The sequence below is a fragment of the Symsagittifera roscoffensis genome, unplaced genomic scaffold (genome assembly GCF_963678635.1).
Source record: "Symsagittifera roscoffensis unplaced genomic scaffold, txSymRosc1.1 SCAFFOLD_724, whole genome shotgun sequence".
NCBI classification, from domain to species: Eukaryota; Metazoa; Xenacoelomorpha; order Acoela; family Convolutidae; genus Symsagittifera; species Symsagittifera roscoffensis.
Window position 1 is genome coordinate 1 of NW_026970938.1, and position 19522 is coordinate 19522.

General features: G+C 37.2%; 1 protein-coding gene across 1 annotated transcript; it reads left to right on the top strand.

Moving 5' to 3' along the window:
* Window positions 1–356: 356 nt before the first annotated feature.
* Window positions 357–11064, top strand: LOC134856046 (uncharacterized). The gene is made up of 3 exons (XM_063872415.1): window positions 357–688; window positions 3460–3625; window positions 10856–11064. The coding sequence occupies exons 1-3, from the start codon at window positions 379–381 to the stop codon at window positions 10989–10991; spliced, it is 612 nt and encodes a 203-aa protein (XP_063728485.1). The 5' UTR covers window positions 357–378; the 3' UTR covers window positions 10992–11064.
* The last annotated feature ends 8458 nt before the right edge of the window (window positions 11065–19522 follow it).

Below are 19522 nucleotides of genomic sequence, written 5' to 3' on the forward strand. Positions count from 1 at the left end.
TTTATTTTTTTTAATATAAATTTCGATAGCTGAAATTTTTTCAAAAAACAGCAGTATTTTTTTACGTTTACATTTGCTTACTTACTCTCTGTTGGCTAATTTTTAAGTGTAATTAAATCTCATTCCTATTTTTTCCTAACGTTATTAGACAAATTGTAATTAGACAAAAATAGGATAGGGAAAAAATAGACAAAAAAATAGGAAAAAAACTTTCTTAGAACAAATTTTTCTTTGTCGCACGGCAACAACTTTCTCGCACGGCAACTTTTTGTTTTCTGTTCCTAGCATGTACCAGTTCTTAAAATGTTTTCAGAAAGATTTTTCGAAAAGCTTAACTTCGGGGGCTCGGGCGGGTTGGCAGCAGAGCACATAAAAGTTATGCATGCAGATACTGCCCTCGAATTCAAGGACGAACGCTATGCAGAAATGCAGAACAACCTTGCATTTTTACACTTCAATTACATCGAGACGCGTTTTTCTAAAGCCATGGCGGAGTTATTCGATCAATCGCACCACCCAGTTCTCAAAATATGCGAGCCGAGTGACTACACAGTCCTTAAGGGTGAGAAGGAGCGCAGCAATTTGTACGTTTTGGGTAAGGGCATGGACCACAATGGTCACGCCAGTACTATCTACAAGAAGCAAGTTACAGAGAAGTCAAACGAATTCTGCCAGAAACAAGTGTCATGTAAGTAAAATTGCCGAGCTGTTTTTTCATCACTCTACGTTTACCTGAATTTTTATCAAAATTAAATCAATAGGGCGCAAAAAAACAACGCAACATAAGACGTTAGTGGAGTTAGACAAACCAATGATTGAGGTGACAGAGATTGATTATCTGCACAGAATTTGGTATAAATTCTTTCTGAATTTTTTTGCTGCAGGAGTACTTCACAGAAATTAGATGATGGTTTTATTATACCAATACTTTGCTCCTTAAATGCCTTTAAATATCTATTTTTTTGGTCAATAATCCGTACAATTTTTTTTTCAAAATCAGACTATTTAGAAGCGTTGTAGATTTAGGGGATTGCTTCTATAGGTTTGTTCTCTCTTTCCATACAACACCCCAATTTGGTCCCTTGGGTAATGAATTCAGCGGGGTGACCGATATACACTACTATCTACAATCCCGAAAGGGTTAGTTGGTGCCAAATATTCTGTATTGTATTATTTTGCTTGCCCCTTCTTGGGTACTGCTCTCAAGCTGTCTTGTCTACTGGATACAATCGCAAAAATTTCCAATTGTAATTTAATTCATATGAGTATGCGTCTAATTACAGAAGGCACTGAGTGGCCAGGTTATAATCTAATAACCAAATCAAAAGGAAAGGGTCCGCGATTTATCGACTAAATTGCCTAATTGCAAGTAACTTCCAGCTAACTCCACGAATAACGAATACTGAACTGTTCTCTCTCTCTAGAGAACCTCTGATCAGAATCAACTATCTACTGTTTCTTCTATAATTGTTTTTTTTTCTACGAGAACCAATTACTCAATTCACTAGCATAATTGTTCTCTTTAACTAACTGAGAAGCAAATACTCTCTCTCTCTCTCTCTCTCTCTCTCTCTCTCAGAATCAATTGCTCTCTTCTCTGACTGAGAACCAACTACTCTCAATAGTAGCTAACAACTAGTCTGACTCTTACGCGCTCCCCTCCAATTCCTTATCTTTCTTTACACTAAGTTAAATCACGCCATTCCCTATCAGTCCTGACATCCGCTTAAGTCACCCGTCCACACATATTTTAAGACTATATCCCTCCCCTGTCAACTCTGCCTCGTGCCGAGTTCGGTTTCGTTTATCAATCTTTTCACGCTTATTAGATACCCGGTATGCGGTAGGTGCCACAATTTGACCAAGCAAACAAATGTCATACAATTCTAATTAACTAATTCCTGACCTCGAGTTCAACTCAAACTCCAAACATTGCTATATTTACTCAGTAACCCCCAAGGTATTTGTTTTAAGTATCACGTTAACGTTCCGACCTCCCAAGGGTAGGGGGAAACCCTTTTTCATGACTAGCTAATTATTTCAAGACTCTAAATTTTCTATCTGTACCCTATTCCAATTCCGACCTTCCAGCTATCAGGGTAACGTAGTTCGTCTATTAGGAGTCAAATCAATCCGAAAACTCACCTCCGAGAAGCAAAGTATATTCTCCGTCCGTTCATAGTAATTAGGAGACTTAATTATCATGCTGCGGTCCTATTACTATCAATTTCCTCCGGGACTACTTTTCTCTAGTCTTGCTGAATTGCTATTAATAGATCATTCGCCAAGCTAAATTGACAACAATGTTTAGCAAGTCGACTTTGAAATAACTCTATTACCTCAAGGGCTTACCTTAATCTCGGGGTTACCTTTGCAATTTTGGGGTCAAGACGCCCAAAGGTCAACTTGAGGTCACCCAGGGGTCAACCGGGGTCAACTTTCCATATATGGGTGTAGAACTGCATGGGGGTTCTAACTACAAAAATCCATCCATATCCCATTAATACTTCATTAGTTATCTCATTTCTAAGGTCCATTATCATTTTATCCGCAAAAAGGCTATTAACACCTGAAGGAGTTGCCGGATGGTTTGTTTTCACTCACTAGGGGTGAAAACAAACCAGGTACTTTTTTTGGAGTTCGTATCTCATGTCGATTGCCGCATGAAAATCATTATACCACCGTCCATTATTTTGCGTTAAATTAAGTTGTTTTTCAATTGCTAATAGCTTCCAATCCACCAGATGGAAAAAGTTCAAATTATAAAACGACATTTATCTTGCCACCATCTATCATCTCTCCAAGTTTCAGCTCCCTGCGCTCATTGGAAGCCGAGAAACGACTTCCGAAAGTTAGGGTTGGCTTTGTTTACTTAGGACATAAAGCTGGAAGTGGGGGTTCGATGGCTTTGGTGTTCCAAACTTAAGCTTCTCTCAATTAGCACTGAAACATACTTAAATTTAAGCCCATTACCGCCGCTAGTTTCCGAGTTCTGATAGGGCCATTTACACTTCCGGGGACCGGTATCACTTGCTCCTCTGAATTTTAGAACATTAGCTTCCTTAGTTCCGATTTTTTTTTGGGGGGGGGGAGGGACTCGCCGGTTTTGTCAAATTTTATTTTCTGGCATAGGAGGGACGATATCTTTGAAGAATGAACTATTTTGAACTCGACCCTTTCCCTTTGTTTGCTGTTCTGCTTAAATTAATGACGAATCAATCTTACACTCAGGTCACTATACCAGTAAAAACAGTAGAATCACCAATTCTACACGCGTAAACCTTTGCTCAGAGGCTTCACATTGACAGGCACTTGCTTTTTGACGACCTCCCAAGTTGATTGTACTAAACATAACTTGGAAACTAAATTGTTTTTAAAATTATCTTAGACTATTTTTCGGTTCACTGGGAGTTGATCTGGAATATTTAAAGAGGTTTCAACTTTTTTTCATTTTTTTAGGGGTTGAGCATGTTGATAAGGACCTAATTTGTACTCTGGGCCCTAGTCTTTGCCAGGACGACGAAGGATCACCTTTGGTACTGGAGAAGAGTGTCAACGGAAAAACAGAGTTATGTCTCTACGGAATCTCAACTTTTGCAATAACCAACAGTCAAAATCCACCGGGGTGCGCGACTAAGATGGCAGTATGATATATTCCATTATGACAACTATGCACTGTAATACAAACCAAAATTGGGCAGCCCCAATAATTTCACTAAAAGCGAATATTTCGTTGTTTTTCACTCAAATAGGTTTCTGCTCTGTTTTGTCTACTTATTAAGAGTCAACGAACGTAGTGAACAGTTTTATATAGGCCTAATCAGGGGCGGATTTAGGGGGGGGGGGGGTGGACGCCTTCTCCTAAGGGATTCGACCCCCTGCCGACCCAAAGGGTTCCCTGTTAAGTATAATAATAATAAGGTGCTGACGATTTGCTTAATATGATAATTGCTACAGATGTATGGTGGTGGTTGTTTGTTAATATCAACTATTCTTATCTAAAAGTGTTTTAATCAATCAATGGTAGCAGGAGGTAGATCAGTGTACCCTCATAGGTAGACTACCTCCTGCTACCATTGACTGATTAAAACACTTTCAGGGATAACTATATTTTATATAGTATATTAAAAAAAATTTAGTAAATAAATATGAGTTTTGGTACTCAGTTCAATTAGTTTTTGCCAAACGATTTTCTCTCTTCTGAAATTGATTCGACTTTTCATTTATTTTCTTCTTTTTTGGTTATGTCGTCTTCGAAATTCACGATGCACTCAAACCCGCCACGATGCATTCCAGAATTTCGAGATATCCAGGGTTTCGCTTCCAAATTTTTGTCTAAAAAAGTGTTTTTCGAGTAAGCTCAGTTCCGTATCTACTGGTTTGTTAACATCTGATCTGAATTTTGCCAGTTTCATTCTATACGCCTCCAGAGCTGCCTTGTTGAGGTCCGTTATATCCTTTTGAGAGCTGATTACTTTAACCGAATGCTTAACCGGATTTCCATATCGGCTGGGCCCCTTATTTTTGGTATGTCGTTCACTGCGCCTCACTGTAACGTCACTGTCGCCTGATTCATCAGAGAATCCTGGTGGAACGTTTTTGATTTTCCTCGCCTCCCATATCCGTAGATTTTAGTATGTCTTCTGCGTATTTTTGTACCCCTCTTGTAAGTTCTTGGTCGGCTAATTTGTTCCATTGGTCTTTCGACAAATTGCGGCTTTGGAAAGTTTGAAGAATTTTATCCGCCGATGTATGCCTTTTGATATCCTTGCTGTTGTCGTTTAATTTCTTTCTTGGGGTAGATGTGCTCGGAACGTACACCTTTGCAGGGGATGACAATGTGATCGTGTTTTGTGCATTGGATGGTCCTGACTTATCTGCTGCTGTTGCAGCTTTCTGTCGTGTTGCCTCTTGGCAGGTTTGCTTTTTTACTTTGTTTAGCTCCTTTGGACACCGAGCTACTTGATTTATCCACAACTGGTCCCGCATTGTTAGGTTTAGCCCGTTCTACTGAATGAGTGAGGCCCCCGATTACTTCTGTATCCTTGGATGTGACGTTTAAGTGGCTATCTTGGCATTAGCCATTTTTGATCTCTCTTGTATTTCCCGCATTTCATCTGAATCGCTATTTGTTTTCTGTTTTCCGCTGTCTTTTTTCTTTGATTTAGTTTTAGGCTCATCTCCATGTGGGCTTCTTCTTGCGTTGCCTTTCTTTGGACTTTTCTCCTTCAGCTCACTGGTGTCCACTTTTGTTTTAGCGATGTCGCTTTTTCTATAGACTGCACCAGCAGCCGTCTTCACTGTGAGGCGAGTCTCTGATTGAACCTTGCCTTTTATTGGGTTTGTCAATGCTTTTCCACTCTTCCGGTTTTTATCCATTCTCAATAGGTTGGGTGATCTTGGCTCGTCCTCTTGCGGGTTGTCTTCAATGAAACCATACTCCCATGAGTACAAGAGTTCCTTGCGCAAATCAGGATGGATTGTGCTCGTTTCATCGACAAATCGCCTCAAGTCGTTAGCAGAGTTGTCTCTTCTAGTTGCGTTCCACCGAGCGTTGGCTTCCAAAAGCGTTTTTAACGTTTATCCTCGGTCCCTATCTTTCGCAGATTTAAATAGTGGGCTGACCTTTCGACTGTATTGTCCCTTTCTGACTATCTTTACGTTGTCTCGTGACTGGTCAGTTCTTTTGTTGAGCTGAGAGGCGGTTAATTCTAAACGCTCCAGATGTTTTTTTATCTAAACTAGCAGAGTTTTTAATAAACGAATCTCTTAGGATTTTAAACTCAGTTTTTGGAAGGCGTTCAAAATGAGCTTCAAATGGTGAACATTGGATCGTCTTTAGATCCCGAATTACTTATGATCCCGAATTACTGTACCCGGAGCAAGTTTTTTTGATATGACAATTTCGTCCAAGAACATAATTCACAATCTTCGTTTGATAGTTTGTATTGTTCATTCGACCAGACCACACCCCCTGTGGTCCCCCACTGGACAGAATTTTTCTTCAATGTTATGCTTGGTACATACGTTTTTCATCAATTTACCTTTAAAGCCTGAGAATTGATCAATTTTTATTGATTTTGGTATTCCATGTGTGTCAATATAAGTACGTAGAAATTTCACAGATGTTTTACCCCCAGCTGACTTTGTGATACCCCCAGCTGTCTCGACCACAATCTTCGTTTGATAGTTTGTTTTGTTCAATCGACCAGACCACACCCCCTGTGGTCCCCCACTGGACAGAGTTTTTGTTCAATGTTATGCTCGGTACAGACGTTTTTCATCAATTTACCTTTAAAGCCTGAGAATTGATCAATTTTTATTGATTCTGGTATTCCATGTGTGTCAATATAAGTACGTAGAAATTTCACAGATGTTTTACCCCCAGCTGACTTTGTGATCTTTACCGACGGAAATTTCGTATATCTATCTATAGCTACAAGTAGGTAATTTTTTTTCCCTTTTTATCTTTTAAAGGTCCCGCATAGTCTTATTGTAGTTCTTGCCCCGGCTGCAAAAGCAGCGGAAGTGGTTTTGATGCATTTTTTGGTACAATATATTTAGCATTCTTACAAAAGCGAGTGCAACTCCTACATTCTTCAGCCATATTCATAATATCTTTGTGCATATGTGGCCACCACAGGTATCTAGACACGTCCAGTATTGCCTCTTGTCCTGGGTGGCCGCGATGTGTCCTCTTAAGGACTGCGGGACGCAGCTGTCCTGGAACGGCCAATCTACCGTCCACGATGATGCAATCGTCTACTACGGACATCTGGTGCCACAGCGAATTCGTGTAAGGGCCAATTAGCTCGAAGCTGTGTCGATCTTTTCGCTCTATGACACTTCTCAGCCTGTCCACCCATGTATCTTCTCCGGTGAGTTTTGCTAGGAGATTTCGATCAAATAATTTCGAAAGATTGAGTAAATTATTGTCCTCTAGATGTTCTGCCTGCCTGAAATCGTCCTGTCTCGATTTCCTTTCGGTCCTTTTCCGCGCAACTAGGTTTATTTCTGGGCTTTCTGACGGTGTATTAGCTGTAAGGTCCACTTCAAGGATTTTTGAATCATTCGCATTTGGGATGTCTCCTTGTGGGCTTGTCATTTCCGTTGACGCTTCCAATTCCAACATGTTCCCCGGTGTTACTTTGCCAAACTGTTCTGATCCCACTAAATCCCAAAAAGACATTAGCTTCCTTGGTTCCGCCCGTGGTATTGATTGTTCCGTGTCCTTTCGTTTATTACGTATACTTACTTTTCGCCATTCGACTTGCGGTGTATCTGAGTCCGAACTGTCAAAATCATTTTCTGTTGATCCTCTCTGCGTTTTTTGAATTGTTTAATTTAGTATCAACCGACTGTTTACAATGAGAGATCTTGTTTAAAGTGTTTTGTTCGCATATTGAGAGACGTGATTTTTGACCGTTTTCGTTCCGGTCGAGCCTTGTTCGTTTTTGAACAGAACGGTTGCTATAGCAACCATGGGATGACGTGTTCTGTGCTTCGTCCATTTTGTGTCGTAATTCAGAATATTCTACAATATTTTCATTTTTATTGCGAGTAATGTTTGTTGTATCAATTAGCAGTCGAGTGCTTTATGAAATTGATCAATCGACGCTACAACAAACTTCTCATCTAATTGTGACTCAGGCCACGGTTCCCCAATCGGGTCTCTTGACAGGTAATCTACAATTCCCATATCTTTACCCGGTATATGGACCACTTAAAGTTGGTAAAGTAGCAGACTGTCTACCCACCTAGTGAGCCTAGATTGATACGTTTTTTAGATTTATGTTCCCATAATGCTGATGTGAGGGCTTTATGGTCTGCTGCTAGAATGAATTCTTTTCCTAATAAATAGTGTTTAAACCGGTCAACTGACCATACCACTGCAAGCAGTTCGAGGTCATTTGTCGAATACTTCTTTTCTTGTAAATTAAGAACGCGATGCGAATGCAATCGGTACCCATTCGTCCTCGTCTGTTTTTTGTTCCAGGGTTGCTCCGGGGCCGCTGTGGCTTGCGTCGCATTTTACCCGAGTTTCTTTCAGGGGGTCAAAATAATCATTTTGTGCGATCCATGCCACCACTTTTTTGATCTCTTCGAAAATTAGGGTGTGCTTTCCCCCCACTCAATTTTTTTTACAGAAAAGTTAACATTTTTCAATTTCTTTTTCTCGTTTTCTTCTGTAAGCAACGGTCTAAGCTGGTCGGTCAAGCTCGCTGCATTAGGAATAAATTTAGAGAGGTGGTTGATATTACCCATAAACGATCTTAATTGTTTGAGCAATTTTGGTTGTTCTAGATTGAAAATCGCTTCTGTTTTGGTAACTTTAGATGTTATACCACTTGGTGTAAATTTATGTCCTAACCAATTAACTTCTGTCTGAAAAAATTCGCATTTTGCTAATTTTAGCGCTAGATTTTCACCATCAATTTTTTAGAACATTTATTACCAGCTTTTCGTGTTTTTTTCTCCCCTTTAGAAACAATCTATATGTCGTCCAGGATGCAAAATTTGTTTTAAGCCTGGTTTAAAGTACGATCCATAGCCTTTTGAAATTCTGCGGGCATGTCCGCTAGCCCGTAAAAACCTGTCAGGAACCTGTATGTTCCTGTTGCTTGCCCGCCGACCATGTTGAATTTACATTGCTTATCTGTTTCAGCAGTTAATCGTATTTGGCTATACGCGTACTTCAGGTCAAGTACCGTAAAATACAGTGTGCCGTTTGTTTTGGCAGTTACTATTTGACTCACTCCATCTAATAATTCATCAACATTTGGCATTTGATGTTTAGTTTTGTACAGTTGCCTATTTATTGATTTTGCGTCTAATGCCAATTTGATGGAGTCGTCTTTTTCACCGTTATTACTACTAAAGCAATAAAACAGTCACTTGTGCATTTGTCCAATTTTTGTTATATGACCTTCTGATAACAATTTCTCAAGTTCTTCTTGCACTTTTTTTGAAAATGAATAGGTATTCTCTTACCTTTTTCTTGTATCGGACATAGCGAGTACTTGAATATTGTGGTAACAACGTGATTTTTGATTCTTGGGCTCTGGTGAATAGTCTATGTCGCTCATACGTGATGTTTTTTTTTCAAATGATACTTTGGCCAAATTCACCATTTCTCTGAACTCGAGTTTTGATATTTCCGTGTAGGGTTTTTCTACACGAATTTCTTTTTCCCCTCCGTGCCCAGCGCCAGAAATAGACGAGACGTAAGCCTTTTCTGGATTTTATTGTAGAACACATTGTGCCCGACTTTAGGTCCGAGTTCCCTTCTTTCTTGGTTTTTGAGTACTACTTTGTCTCTTACTAGTCTATCTCTCTCTTCACGGTCCGCTACTGCCTGTGCATCTTCGGTTGATCTTGGAGTTTCTGGGCGAGGCATTAGTTCATCAACAACTTCTTTTGGTTCTTCTAGTAATATCTCAGGATTCACATTTTTCTTCACCGTCACCACTAGCATAAATTGGTTCAACTAAATTTTAAAATTCCACGGTGGATCCGAACTAGCTGATGTCCAGAAAACAGGGATACCCATATCCGTTCGGTTATCCTGTGCCACGAATCCTGCTGGCTGCGCCACGTGGTAAGGTAACTAATGCTGTACACTCAGTTGAAAACAGATGTAGTTCAAAGAGTTAATTTAGTCTTTGCAACTAAGTTCTTTTTTTCTATTTTCATCGTTTCCTTGAATCAGCTCAAAATGCCGTATCTTTGAACGTAGAGTTTAATAACAACTGAAATAACTCATTTCGATGTTCAACGCCAAATGATCTTGATACTAAGTTAATAACAATATAATTACAGATAACAATATGAGTCCCAAGGTTAGTGTGCAGCGAGATCAACAATGGTTACTGCACATGCAGTATGTGCTGTACCACACCCCCCTCCTCGAGAAAATCTTAGATCCGCCCCTTGGCCTAATTGATTTTTTGTTAAGAGTCGACTGATGGTCTAGCATAAAAGTTTGAAAACATGAAATAGTACTGACTAGCAAAACTTTGATAGCTTTTTTGCAGAAATACAAAAAGCAATCATAAGAATCCTTTCAAATTGAAACTTGCATCTCTGAGAAATAGAAACTGAGTATTTCAGGAAACAACAAGCAAATAAATTTTTGGCCCATCTGAACAACCTCCCTCCTTAAAAAACTCAAGCCGTAAGGCCTGCCTGTACTATGCTCAAATCTGATTGGCTGCAAAATATTACTTTTAACCAAAGGAACGATCTCCTCCCTAATTTATTTAGGGCGAGATTGTTCACTTGGTCCGCAATTTATTCCCTAAAGGGATAATACCAGAAGAAATCTTTAAGTTTGTTCACGTTCAAACTTGATTAGTCGCGCTTGATTTTTGTTTTTTCTCTAAATTCAGTTCAATTACTTCGTTAAAAAGGCAAACTCCACTACCGAACAGCAAAAGTGAAAAGTTAACGAAATAAAACCGGAATAAAAAAAAATTATTGAACAAAAGTTCTCAAATTGGGTAGTCAATGACAAAAGTCAAAAGTCTCAATCCTTAATTGTTTTTTTTTGAAATTCAACAAGCTTTACGAATATGTATTTTTTCTTTGAAATTCAAAATTGAAGTTCTTCAGAAAAAAGTTAGTATTTTATTTCTGTTTCGTTGCCTTTAATGACTCTTTTCCAACTGTCTGATGTTCACCGGACATAACCGGATATCGTGTAACCGGATGTTTTTTCTTGTACAATTAAGGAGAAAAATTCAGTTTTCCAAGTAGTTTGGTGTTAATGTCTCATCTATTACATGCTAGAGCCTTTTACTGCGTTTTTCGTGACTTTTTACTCCCTGGCAAGTCACGCACCTGGACCCGCTAACAGAGTCAAAGACCAAAACAAAGAAGCCAAATGCAGCGACAACTACTTACAGTATTATACAAACGCCGTGCACGTAAATTATTCTGCTCATGGTTGTGAAGGGTATTACAGATGGAGAAGGTTTGAAGTACATGACTGATCAAAAAATTGAAAAATTAAGCAATGACAGTTGAATCTCTTTATTTCTGCTCAATGTTAACTCATAAATTATTGTTCCGACCATTGAAAATGTGGAAGAACTTTTCATTCGGGTGTGTTTTAGTTTTTTTTTCACTCAAAATCAGGTACCACAAATAATCATCGGAATGGGTCGGTTAATATATCATATCAAAACCCTTTCAGTCGTGATTTGAACGACATTAAGACAATTTCAAAAATGTGTCCCAGTCTTGAGAAAAAAATGGTTTGAAGATTTTGATATTTAGTCTAATTTCGACCGAGTAACGTGATCGAGTAACGCTCGTTTTATGAAAATGTACTGTTCTTTTTTAGACTTTTAATATAATAAAACATCATTTTTTTTGCACAGAAAACTATTTTTCGATGTTTCATTTAGCGCTTGTTCGTTTAGCGCATTTAGAAATTGAAATTGTATTAAAATTTTTATAAATTTTTTTTGTGTTGTTCATTTTTTGAAGACAGTTATTATCAATCAAGCCTAATTGACTAGCTTCTTAAGCGATTGTTTTGAAAATATGGTCGGAACATTCTGTGCTACTCAGCAACCGGCTATCTTTATTTACATTGATTTCCGTTGTGTTCATAATTTCAAGCTTATGGTTTATGCCAACTAAAAATATGGTTTATTTCGTTCGAGCGTAGAAATGTCTGAGCAATATTAGGGTAAAATATATCATTTTCAGTTCCGATTCAGTATCAACAGCTTTCAAGATCTGGAAGACAACATTTACTGAGAAAATAGAAAGCAGTCATTTTTTTAAAACAAAAATGAGCAGAAAGACGTAAGACAAAAAATACATAAAAAAGCGTTTTTTTTTCTTGTGAAAGACTTTTAATCAGACTAATGCAACCAGTACTGGATGTAGGATTTCCTCAATAGGGAGGGGTGCGGATTTTCAAACAATTTTGAAAACTGTGTCCACTTTTTTGAGGTCGACAATTGTTTTCCTGACCTCTAACTGAAAATCACTGTAAAGACACAAATTTAACCAAATTTTCTGCGCCGCATACAAGTTTTCAAAAAGCAAGCCAAAAAAGGAGTTTTTACCAATACGAGGCCAAATTGTGCTCTGGATAGGAGCACAATTTGGTGTGTGTAGTCAGGGGCGGATGTAGGATTTTCTCGAGGGGAGCGGATTTTCAAGAAATTTACGAAAATTTTGTCGAACTTTTTTAGGGCGACCAAATTGATTTTCCGAGCCCTCCCAAGGCACTAAAAAGTCCCTGTTTTGGCCAAACTTTCTGCGCCGCAGGCAAAATTTTGAAAAAACAGGTCAAAAAGGCGTTTTTAGGCTTTTTTGGAAAAGTTTGACCAAAATATTGCGTTTTTTCCGCGCGCGCTCCCCCCTCAAAATTAGTGTATAGTGGCGCTGAAAGCGCCTTTAGAAAAATTTCAGGGTACCTCACCAAAAATCGATATTTTAAAATAGTACAAAAGGGGGACCCATTGGGTCGGCAGGGGATCGAATCCCTGAGAGGGGGGACAATTTTAGGGGCAGTCAGCCAAAAATGAACACTTCAAAATAGTACAAAATAGTTTGTCGGCGGAAAACCAAATCCCAAAAATGGGGGGACGTTTGCAACCCCCCCTTCTGAATGCAATTGAGTTTTAAAAAAAGTTATGATACCAAGTGTGAGTTTCAACATACAGGGCTTGCGATACCCCTGAAAGCTATTATATTTATACATTTTTACAACTCTTTGGCTTGTTTTTAACGGAAAAATACAACAATCCTTTCAAGGGTAAGAGCAAGATTTAAGAGGGGTCAGTTTCTATTTATTGGTAATAAATGCCTTAAATTAAAAGGTTTATGATAATTGAAACCTTTTACAAGAAATTAAAATTTCTAACGAAACCGTAAATCTTGGTTTTTGAAAACAGTTTAGCTGATGATTTCATCCACGTCAACGATTTGGTTTTGAAGTGTTATCAGACTCGGAGTAATTATGGGTAGTGAATGTTAAGGTACAAAAAAGCAATACTTTAGTTTAACTATTTAAGCTGTGAAAATGAGTCAACCCACAAATTGAGGTTCGATTTTGAGAAAAACTTGTTCTTAATTTTTGATGATATGTTAAATAATTCGCTTAAAAAAAATTGAGCAATGATTTTTTAAAGTTGACGCAGTGAAAAGTAAGCCAGAAATGAGACCCCGTGCCAAAAAACATTTATCCAGAAATGAGTGTGAGTTGTCTTTTTCTTTTCTGTCGGAACAAATCCACTCAGGGTGGAATTTGAAAATACTAAAAACTTTAGCATATGCTATTGAAAAAGATAAACTTACAGCTAACTTTTACAGACACCATGAGAATCAAAATTGCTTGTAACAATTGTAGTTCCTGCGAATCGCAGAGGAGCTATCAGTAGGCCGTAACAGTCCTGTCGAGGATAGTCCGTTTATATTATTTCCCCACATTCCAGACTGTGCTATTTTGTTGAGCGAAGCTCTTATTTGCGACTCAAGGCCGTTTTTTTGTGCGTCTAGAACTTTCATGTGGTACCACTATTGCAGCCAAATTTGGTCAGGTTGTGGTAGACCTGAAGCTAGAGGTCAAGTGAGAGCTCGTCCTCACACACTATCATTGCCATGGCATGGGATCGATTACACGATCTGACGATTCTAAAGTGAACGCCTTACCACTATGCTAAGTGCCCCCGTACCAAGGCTAAAACACTATTTTTGGCTGTAATTAAGATATCGAAACTATTTTCTGCTTCAAAAAACAGTTTTGAAAACAAAAATTATTAAAATAGATGGTAAGAACGCGAAAGCTTGAAAATTGGTTTGCCGTCTAATTTCGATTAATTGATTTCATATAAAACAATTTTCAAGTGTCGGAGCCCTTGTAAAAAGTGAGGAATCTTAAATTCCTCACAATGCTTCAAATTTACAGATGTGTGGTCAAACATTTTGTCAAACATTAGGTCAAGCAAATATATGATTTTTTTTCAATTCATCGTATTGAAAGCCAGGCAAAGTGCGATCTCCGAATAACAAAAAACAAATGGCGCGAAGGGGTAGTACAACTACAACAGTGCGAAGTACAATAGTGTCGAAACAAATTAGTTCAACAGTGACGAAAATGAAAACTTTGTTCAACAGTGCCAAAAATTTGGATGAACATATTGAGTGCGGCAATCAAAAAATAAATGGCAATCAATTACAATCTTAAGTGACACTTTAGCATTTTGAACGAGAAAATTTGAAACTTTGTCGCCAAAAGTGGAGTGGTTTTTTTGTTAATCAGAGTCAGTAATTTTCCGCTCGTTAGAAAATGCAGTTAAATTATTCTGAAAATTTTTATCGCCTTTTTGGGATTGTTGTACTTTGGCACTGTTGAACTCCCCAGGCGCTAAAAAACGTGAACAAATTTTTGATTTTTGGAAGTGGATTTTAAGTATTGTTTTCCCAGGAGAACGAAAAATTCAACTAAAGGTTCAGTTTTCTCAATTCGATTTAATTTTGTCAAAAAAGTGGCAATCGTAAATTCGTCAAGAAATTAAGGGATCAGTAAGGCCAACTATTTTTTACTTCAAAATTCAAAGTTAAAAGTTTTTCAAAAATAAGTCTGTTTTTAGAGACCAGGGAAAGTCGTCTAGATAGTTCCAAAATTGAAACGTCATGCTTTCGCAAAAATTTATCACTTATTTTTTATTGTGGGAACTGGGCAACATGATTATTCGGATAGATTTTGAAATTTCGTTACAAAGGCTAATAAAAAAGTCAAAACTTGTCTGGAAAAAACCACGCCGTGTACAAAATTTGTCGCCATCCACAAATGTCGGAAGAAAAATTGAAAGTTTTCTCACAACCAACGTAAAAAAGAGGGCTGTGTTTTCTATGCAGCAGCGCCTTATTTTGACATAGTAGTCTTCTTCATTGCAATTTCGAATGATTTCTGAATTTTTTTTAATGAGAAACTGAACATAAATCTGACAATAATTATGTCAAATTAGGTAAATTGACAATTTTCATATCATTCTAGTTTGATTTAAAAAATTGCGCAATGATAAAAATTGGCTAAAATTTGTTACAAATATTGAGACAAATGAGTAGTTTTAAGTTTTTTTGTTTTTTGGCCTTTTTTTTAAGATAAAGATGGAACACATGATTCACAGCTGATTATTTTGGTATTCCACCAAAAAAATTATGCGAGGCTGCTTTTTTATTCACACCCATTTCATTTATGAGTTTGTGAGAGAAGTTTTTTTATTTGACCTGAAAGATATTAATGCCTTGATCTCAAAAACAGAAACATATTTGAACTCTGATAATTTTTAAACCAGAGGATTGGTTCGATTGTCAATTTGGCCAATTTCGGATAAATAATGCGCGCCAAAAAAGTTCTTTTTTTTGTCAGCGTATAGCAACAAATTCGGCGTTTTATTCTGGCTCACATATGTTTTCAAATTGGACGGAGGCTTGATTGATCAACATCATGTTTTTGCACATTCAATTTTGAACGATAATTTATTATCTTCTATGTTTTACGGGTCTACATGTGCAAAAACTGCATCTCTAATCTGACAAATTACAGTAATCATCTATTGCATTTTTTGTTATTATGATCGATTCAAAATGGATATTTTTTGTCTTTTTAAGTTAGTTACAGTCTGGTCGGAAAACTAATTGCCAGCTTTGTACCTTAAAAATTTGCAAAAAAAATGATAACTAACTACTTTAACTTTGTAACCCTAATTTTTCAACTTTTTGGCCCATTTGAGCAAAATAACTGCTCAAAAATGACGCTCCAAAAGATCTGACCACCTTCTTAATTGTCGCATTAATTTTACTGAAAAAGATGACCAATATAACAGTTTGATAGTAGTCTGCGATTTAAGCAAAATTAAAACAGTAAAAAAACTGTAGTTCGCACTAGCAGAATCAATGATTCCACTTAGCTTGCCTCATTTCAACACGAAAATTTTAGAAAAAATTTATTACAAATTTTTTTTGTTATAAGCTAACCATCTCAAACAAATTTATAACTCTTGAAAAAAATTGATGCGTTGAGCTCAAATAAATCATTTTCGATCATTTGTCTTAATGTTTCAAGATTTTGAGACATACCAATATGGTCAAATTGGGCAATGAAGCGTGCTAAATGTTTATTGGCTAATTTTCAGGCGGTGACTAAAAACCGCCCAAAAAACATTTCAATTTGAATTCTGGAACAGGAAATTTAGGCTGGTTTTTCCAAATAGCTATTTATTTTTCTTACTAAATAAGAAACAAAACACTTTGTTTTTGAAATTGTTAACTTTAGAAATGTATTTTTTTTTTTCGTTTCAAATATTGCACTAATGTTTCAAATATTGCACTACCATTTCATAAACTGCACTAGCTTTTTTCCAATTTTGAACAAAATATTAAATACACAGCTTCATATAAGTTTAGGGGAAGCCGAAACACTCATTGATGTGCTCTGTTAAAGCAGCTTTTTTGCATTTTTTTTTTCATATCTCTTGTCGCTATAAAAGTTTTAACAGGATCTTTCCGTAATAATCTCGTTACCCTTTTTTAAAGTCTCATTTCGCTCATCAAAACGCGGTTATAGCGTTTCGATTTATATTCAAGTTTGCCCATAAAGATAATGAAGCACTTAAATCAATATTGGTTTTAATAATTATAGAGCCAGTAAAATTTTTCTCATAATATCGACGAAGGATTCAAATTAGATTTGATCGATTTGCTAATTTCGTGAAAAATGTTTCACTGATATTAGTTCAAGTTTAATTGTTAACTTTGAGCTGAAAAATTTGAATAAACTTCCGGTTCAAACTTCGTTCACAAAATTCAAATTTGAAGTTGAAGTTTTATAATTGGGCTTATTTTGAACGGAAATGGATATCGTTATTTTGATTGCATTTCTGTCATCTGCCGTACCCGGCTGCGAGTTTGTGTGGCACGGTACACCTGTTGAAAAAAAGGAACATTGGTTTGTCATCATATTCTTCACAATGGAGCAGCCCCAACCAGACCAGTCAGTATTTTTCATACATGCCTTTTGTATTAGGATCTTTATTGGTTTCTGAATAAAAAGCGACCGCAGAAAACCGTCTCGGAGTCACATCATTACCACTCGCCATCATCTGTTTTTTTTTGTGAATAAGGCAATTAGGAAAAGTTTTTACTCATGTATCAAATGAACGTTTTTCAGCTACGTTGAGTTCTTAAAGGACGGCCACGGAGACTCAATCTACACTTGTGCAGGAACTGTGATCAACAGCGTTGATAATAAAAAGACGATTGTGGTCACGGCTCTTAGCTGCCTCGCTCCTGATTTTGCCGAAAATGACTTCGACTTGAACTCCTTGCATGATCGAAAATACTTTGCTGCCTTCGGAGATGGCCAAATGACCAACTTGAGCAGAGGAAGCTTCTCTACAGGTTTGGCGACCGATTTGACAAACGTTAACAATGGCATAACCGACCAATTTGGCCCATTTGAGCAAAATAACTGCTCAAAAATGACGCTCTATAAAATCTGACCACCTTCTTAATTGTCACAATAGTTTTACTGAAAAAGATTAGCAAACAAAGGCATAACCTACCAGAGGCGAGACCAAGTTCATTTTCCGAGCGCTCTCAGCACTTCACAGCCTTATTTTGACAAGTTTTTCTTGCGCCGCAAGCAGTTTTTGATGAAAAAAAGTAAAAAATGCCGTTTTTAGTAACTTTTTGGAATTTTTCATCGCACGCTCCCCTTCAAAATTAGTATATGTTATCGCCGAAGGCGGTTTTAGACATTTTTAGGGTTGGCTGCCGAAAGCAATTGTCCTGGCACAATACCAAAGGGGGACCCTTCGGGTGGTGAGGGTGTCGAATCCATGAAGAGGGAAATGAAGGGGGGAGTTTTCATCTGCAGCTGTTTTGACTGCTTTTGTGTCTTTGTTTTTTTCTGATTGTTGTTGTTGTTGACAACAGTAAAAAAATTTTAACAAGAAATTCAAAAAATGGAACCATTTGTTGGTCTTGGAAAGGTTGTGTTAATTTTTCATTTAATTGCAAACGTTTTTTCTTGCTGAGAAGTATTTCAACCATTTCGAGAAATTTCTAGAATTAGGACCGTTTGCTGATACGTAACATGTTTCGCTATATTTGAAATCGAAGTTGATTTTGGGCGGATTTTTACTCATACGGTTGCTCATATAAGCGAAATGGTCCCGTTAAAAACCTCGTTTAGAAGTATGGTCCCATAAAATTACTAATTGTCCCATATAATAGTCAGTCATGAAAGCTTTTGAAAGAATAAACTTCTAGGTTTTGCCAGTCAATTGATATTTTATATAATTTCATTTTAAAGGAAAACTTAGTGGGAAATCTAACGACGAAATGTTTACTAGTTTTCTTTTTATTTTCATCCACTTGAAGTATAAGTTTATTTACCCGGGACGAGGGGCTCGTTTTATGTCTCGACTTTCTCGACCAAAAATTGGTATGTCTCAATTCTCTCGACAACATTTCGGTGTGTTTCGACTCTCTCGACCAAAATTTGATAGCTTTCGACTTCCTCGACTTTCTTGACCGATATTTTTTAAAACTTAGTTTTATCGACCCCATCGTATATACACTATTAAAAAAAAATTAACCGCAAATTCTAGATTTTACTCAGCGCATTTTACTCAGCACAAATTAAGCACATTTGGGGAAACATTTCCTTCCAAATTCAGTTAACTTTTTACATTGACCGAGAGAAAATGCTGAGCTACCCTCTATGAAACTATCAACATTTACTTTCAACAACTCACCAATGTAATCCGGGTCTGAAAATGCCAGTTTTCCTCATCTGCACTAAGTTGTGCATCGTAGTGAAATCTTTCTTGAATAAGCGGAGTAAAAAAAAGGGTCATGCAACGTGAAATATTTTCTGCGAGAAAATGGAAACAATCAGTATGAATTTACTACTACTAAAATTAGACGTTTGTTACTTATTCACGCGAAGTAAAAAAGTGGTGCAGATGAGGAAAACTGGCATTCTCAGACCGGGATTATATTGGTAAGTCAATGAACCCAAATATTGGCACTTTCATAGATGGTAGCTCTGATCATTTGCTCTCGGTCAATCTGAAAAGTTTACTGAATTTCGAAGGAAATGTTGTCCAAAAAGTACATTGAAAACAGGCATTTTACAGAATAAAATCTAAAATTTGCGCTTTATTTTTTCCACTAGAGTATGTTTTGACTTTCTTGACCAAAATTTGATTTGATTCGACTTTCTCGGCCGACAATTTTTAAAAATTAGTTTTATTTTTTTTCGATCACGCGTAGATACGAACAAAACTTTTTCAAAATTTATTTGATTATTTCAAATTCACTATGATCAATTAAAATCCGTTTTTATCTTGAATATAATGGACTTTTTTGTAGATTTTCATTCTACCTATTGCAGTTCTCTGCAAAAATCGAGCGCAAACGAATACGTTCATCCCCATAATCAGGGTTCCTTAAACCCTATGCCCCCCATACTACGTTATATCCCTCCTCC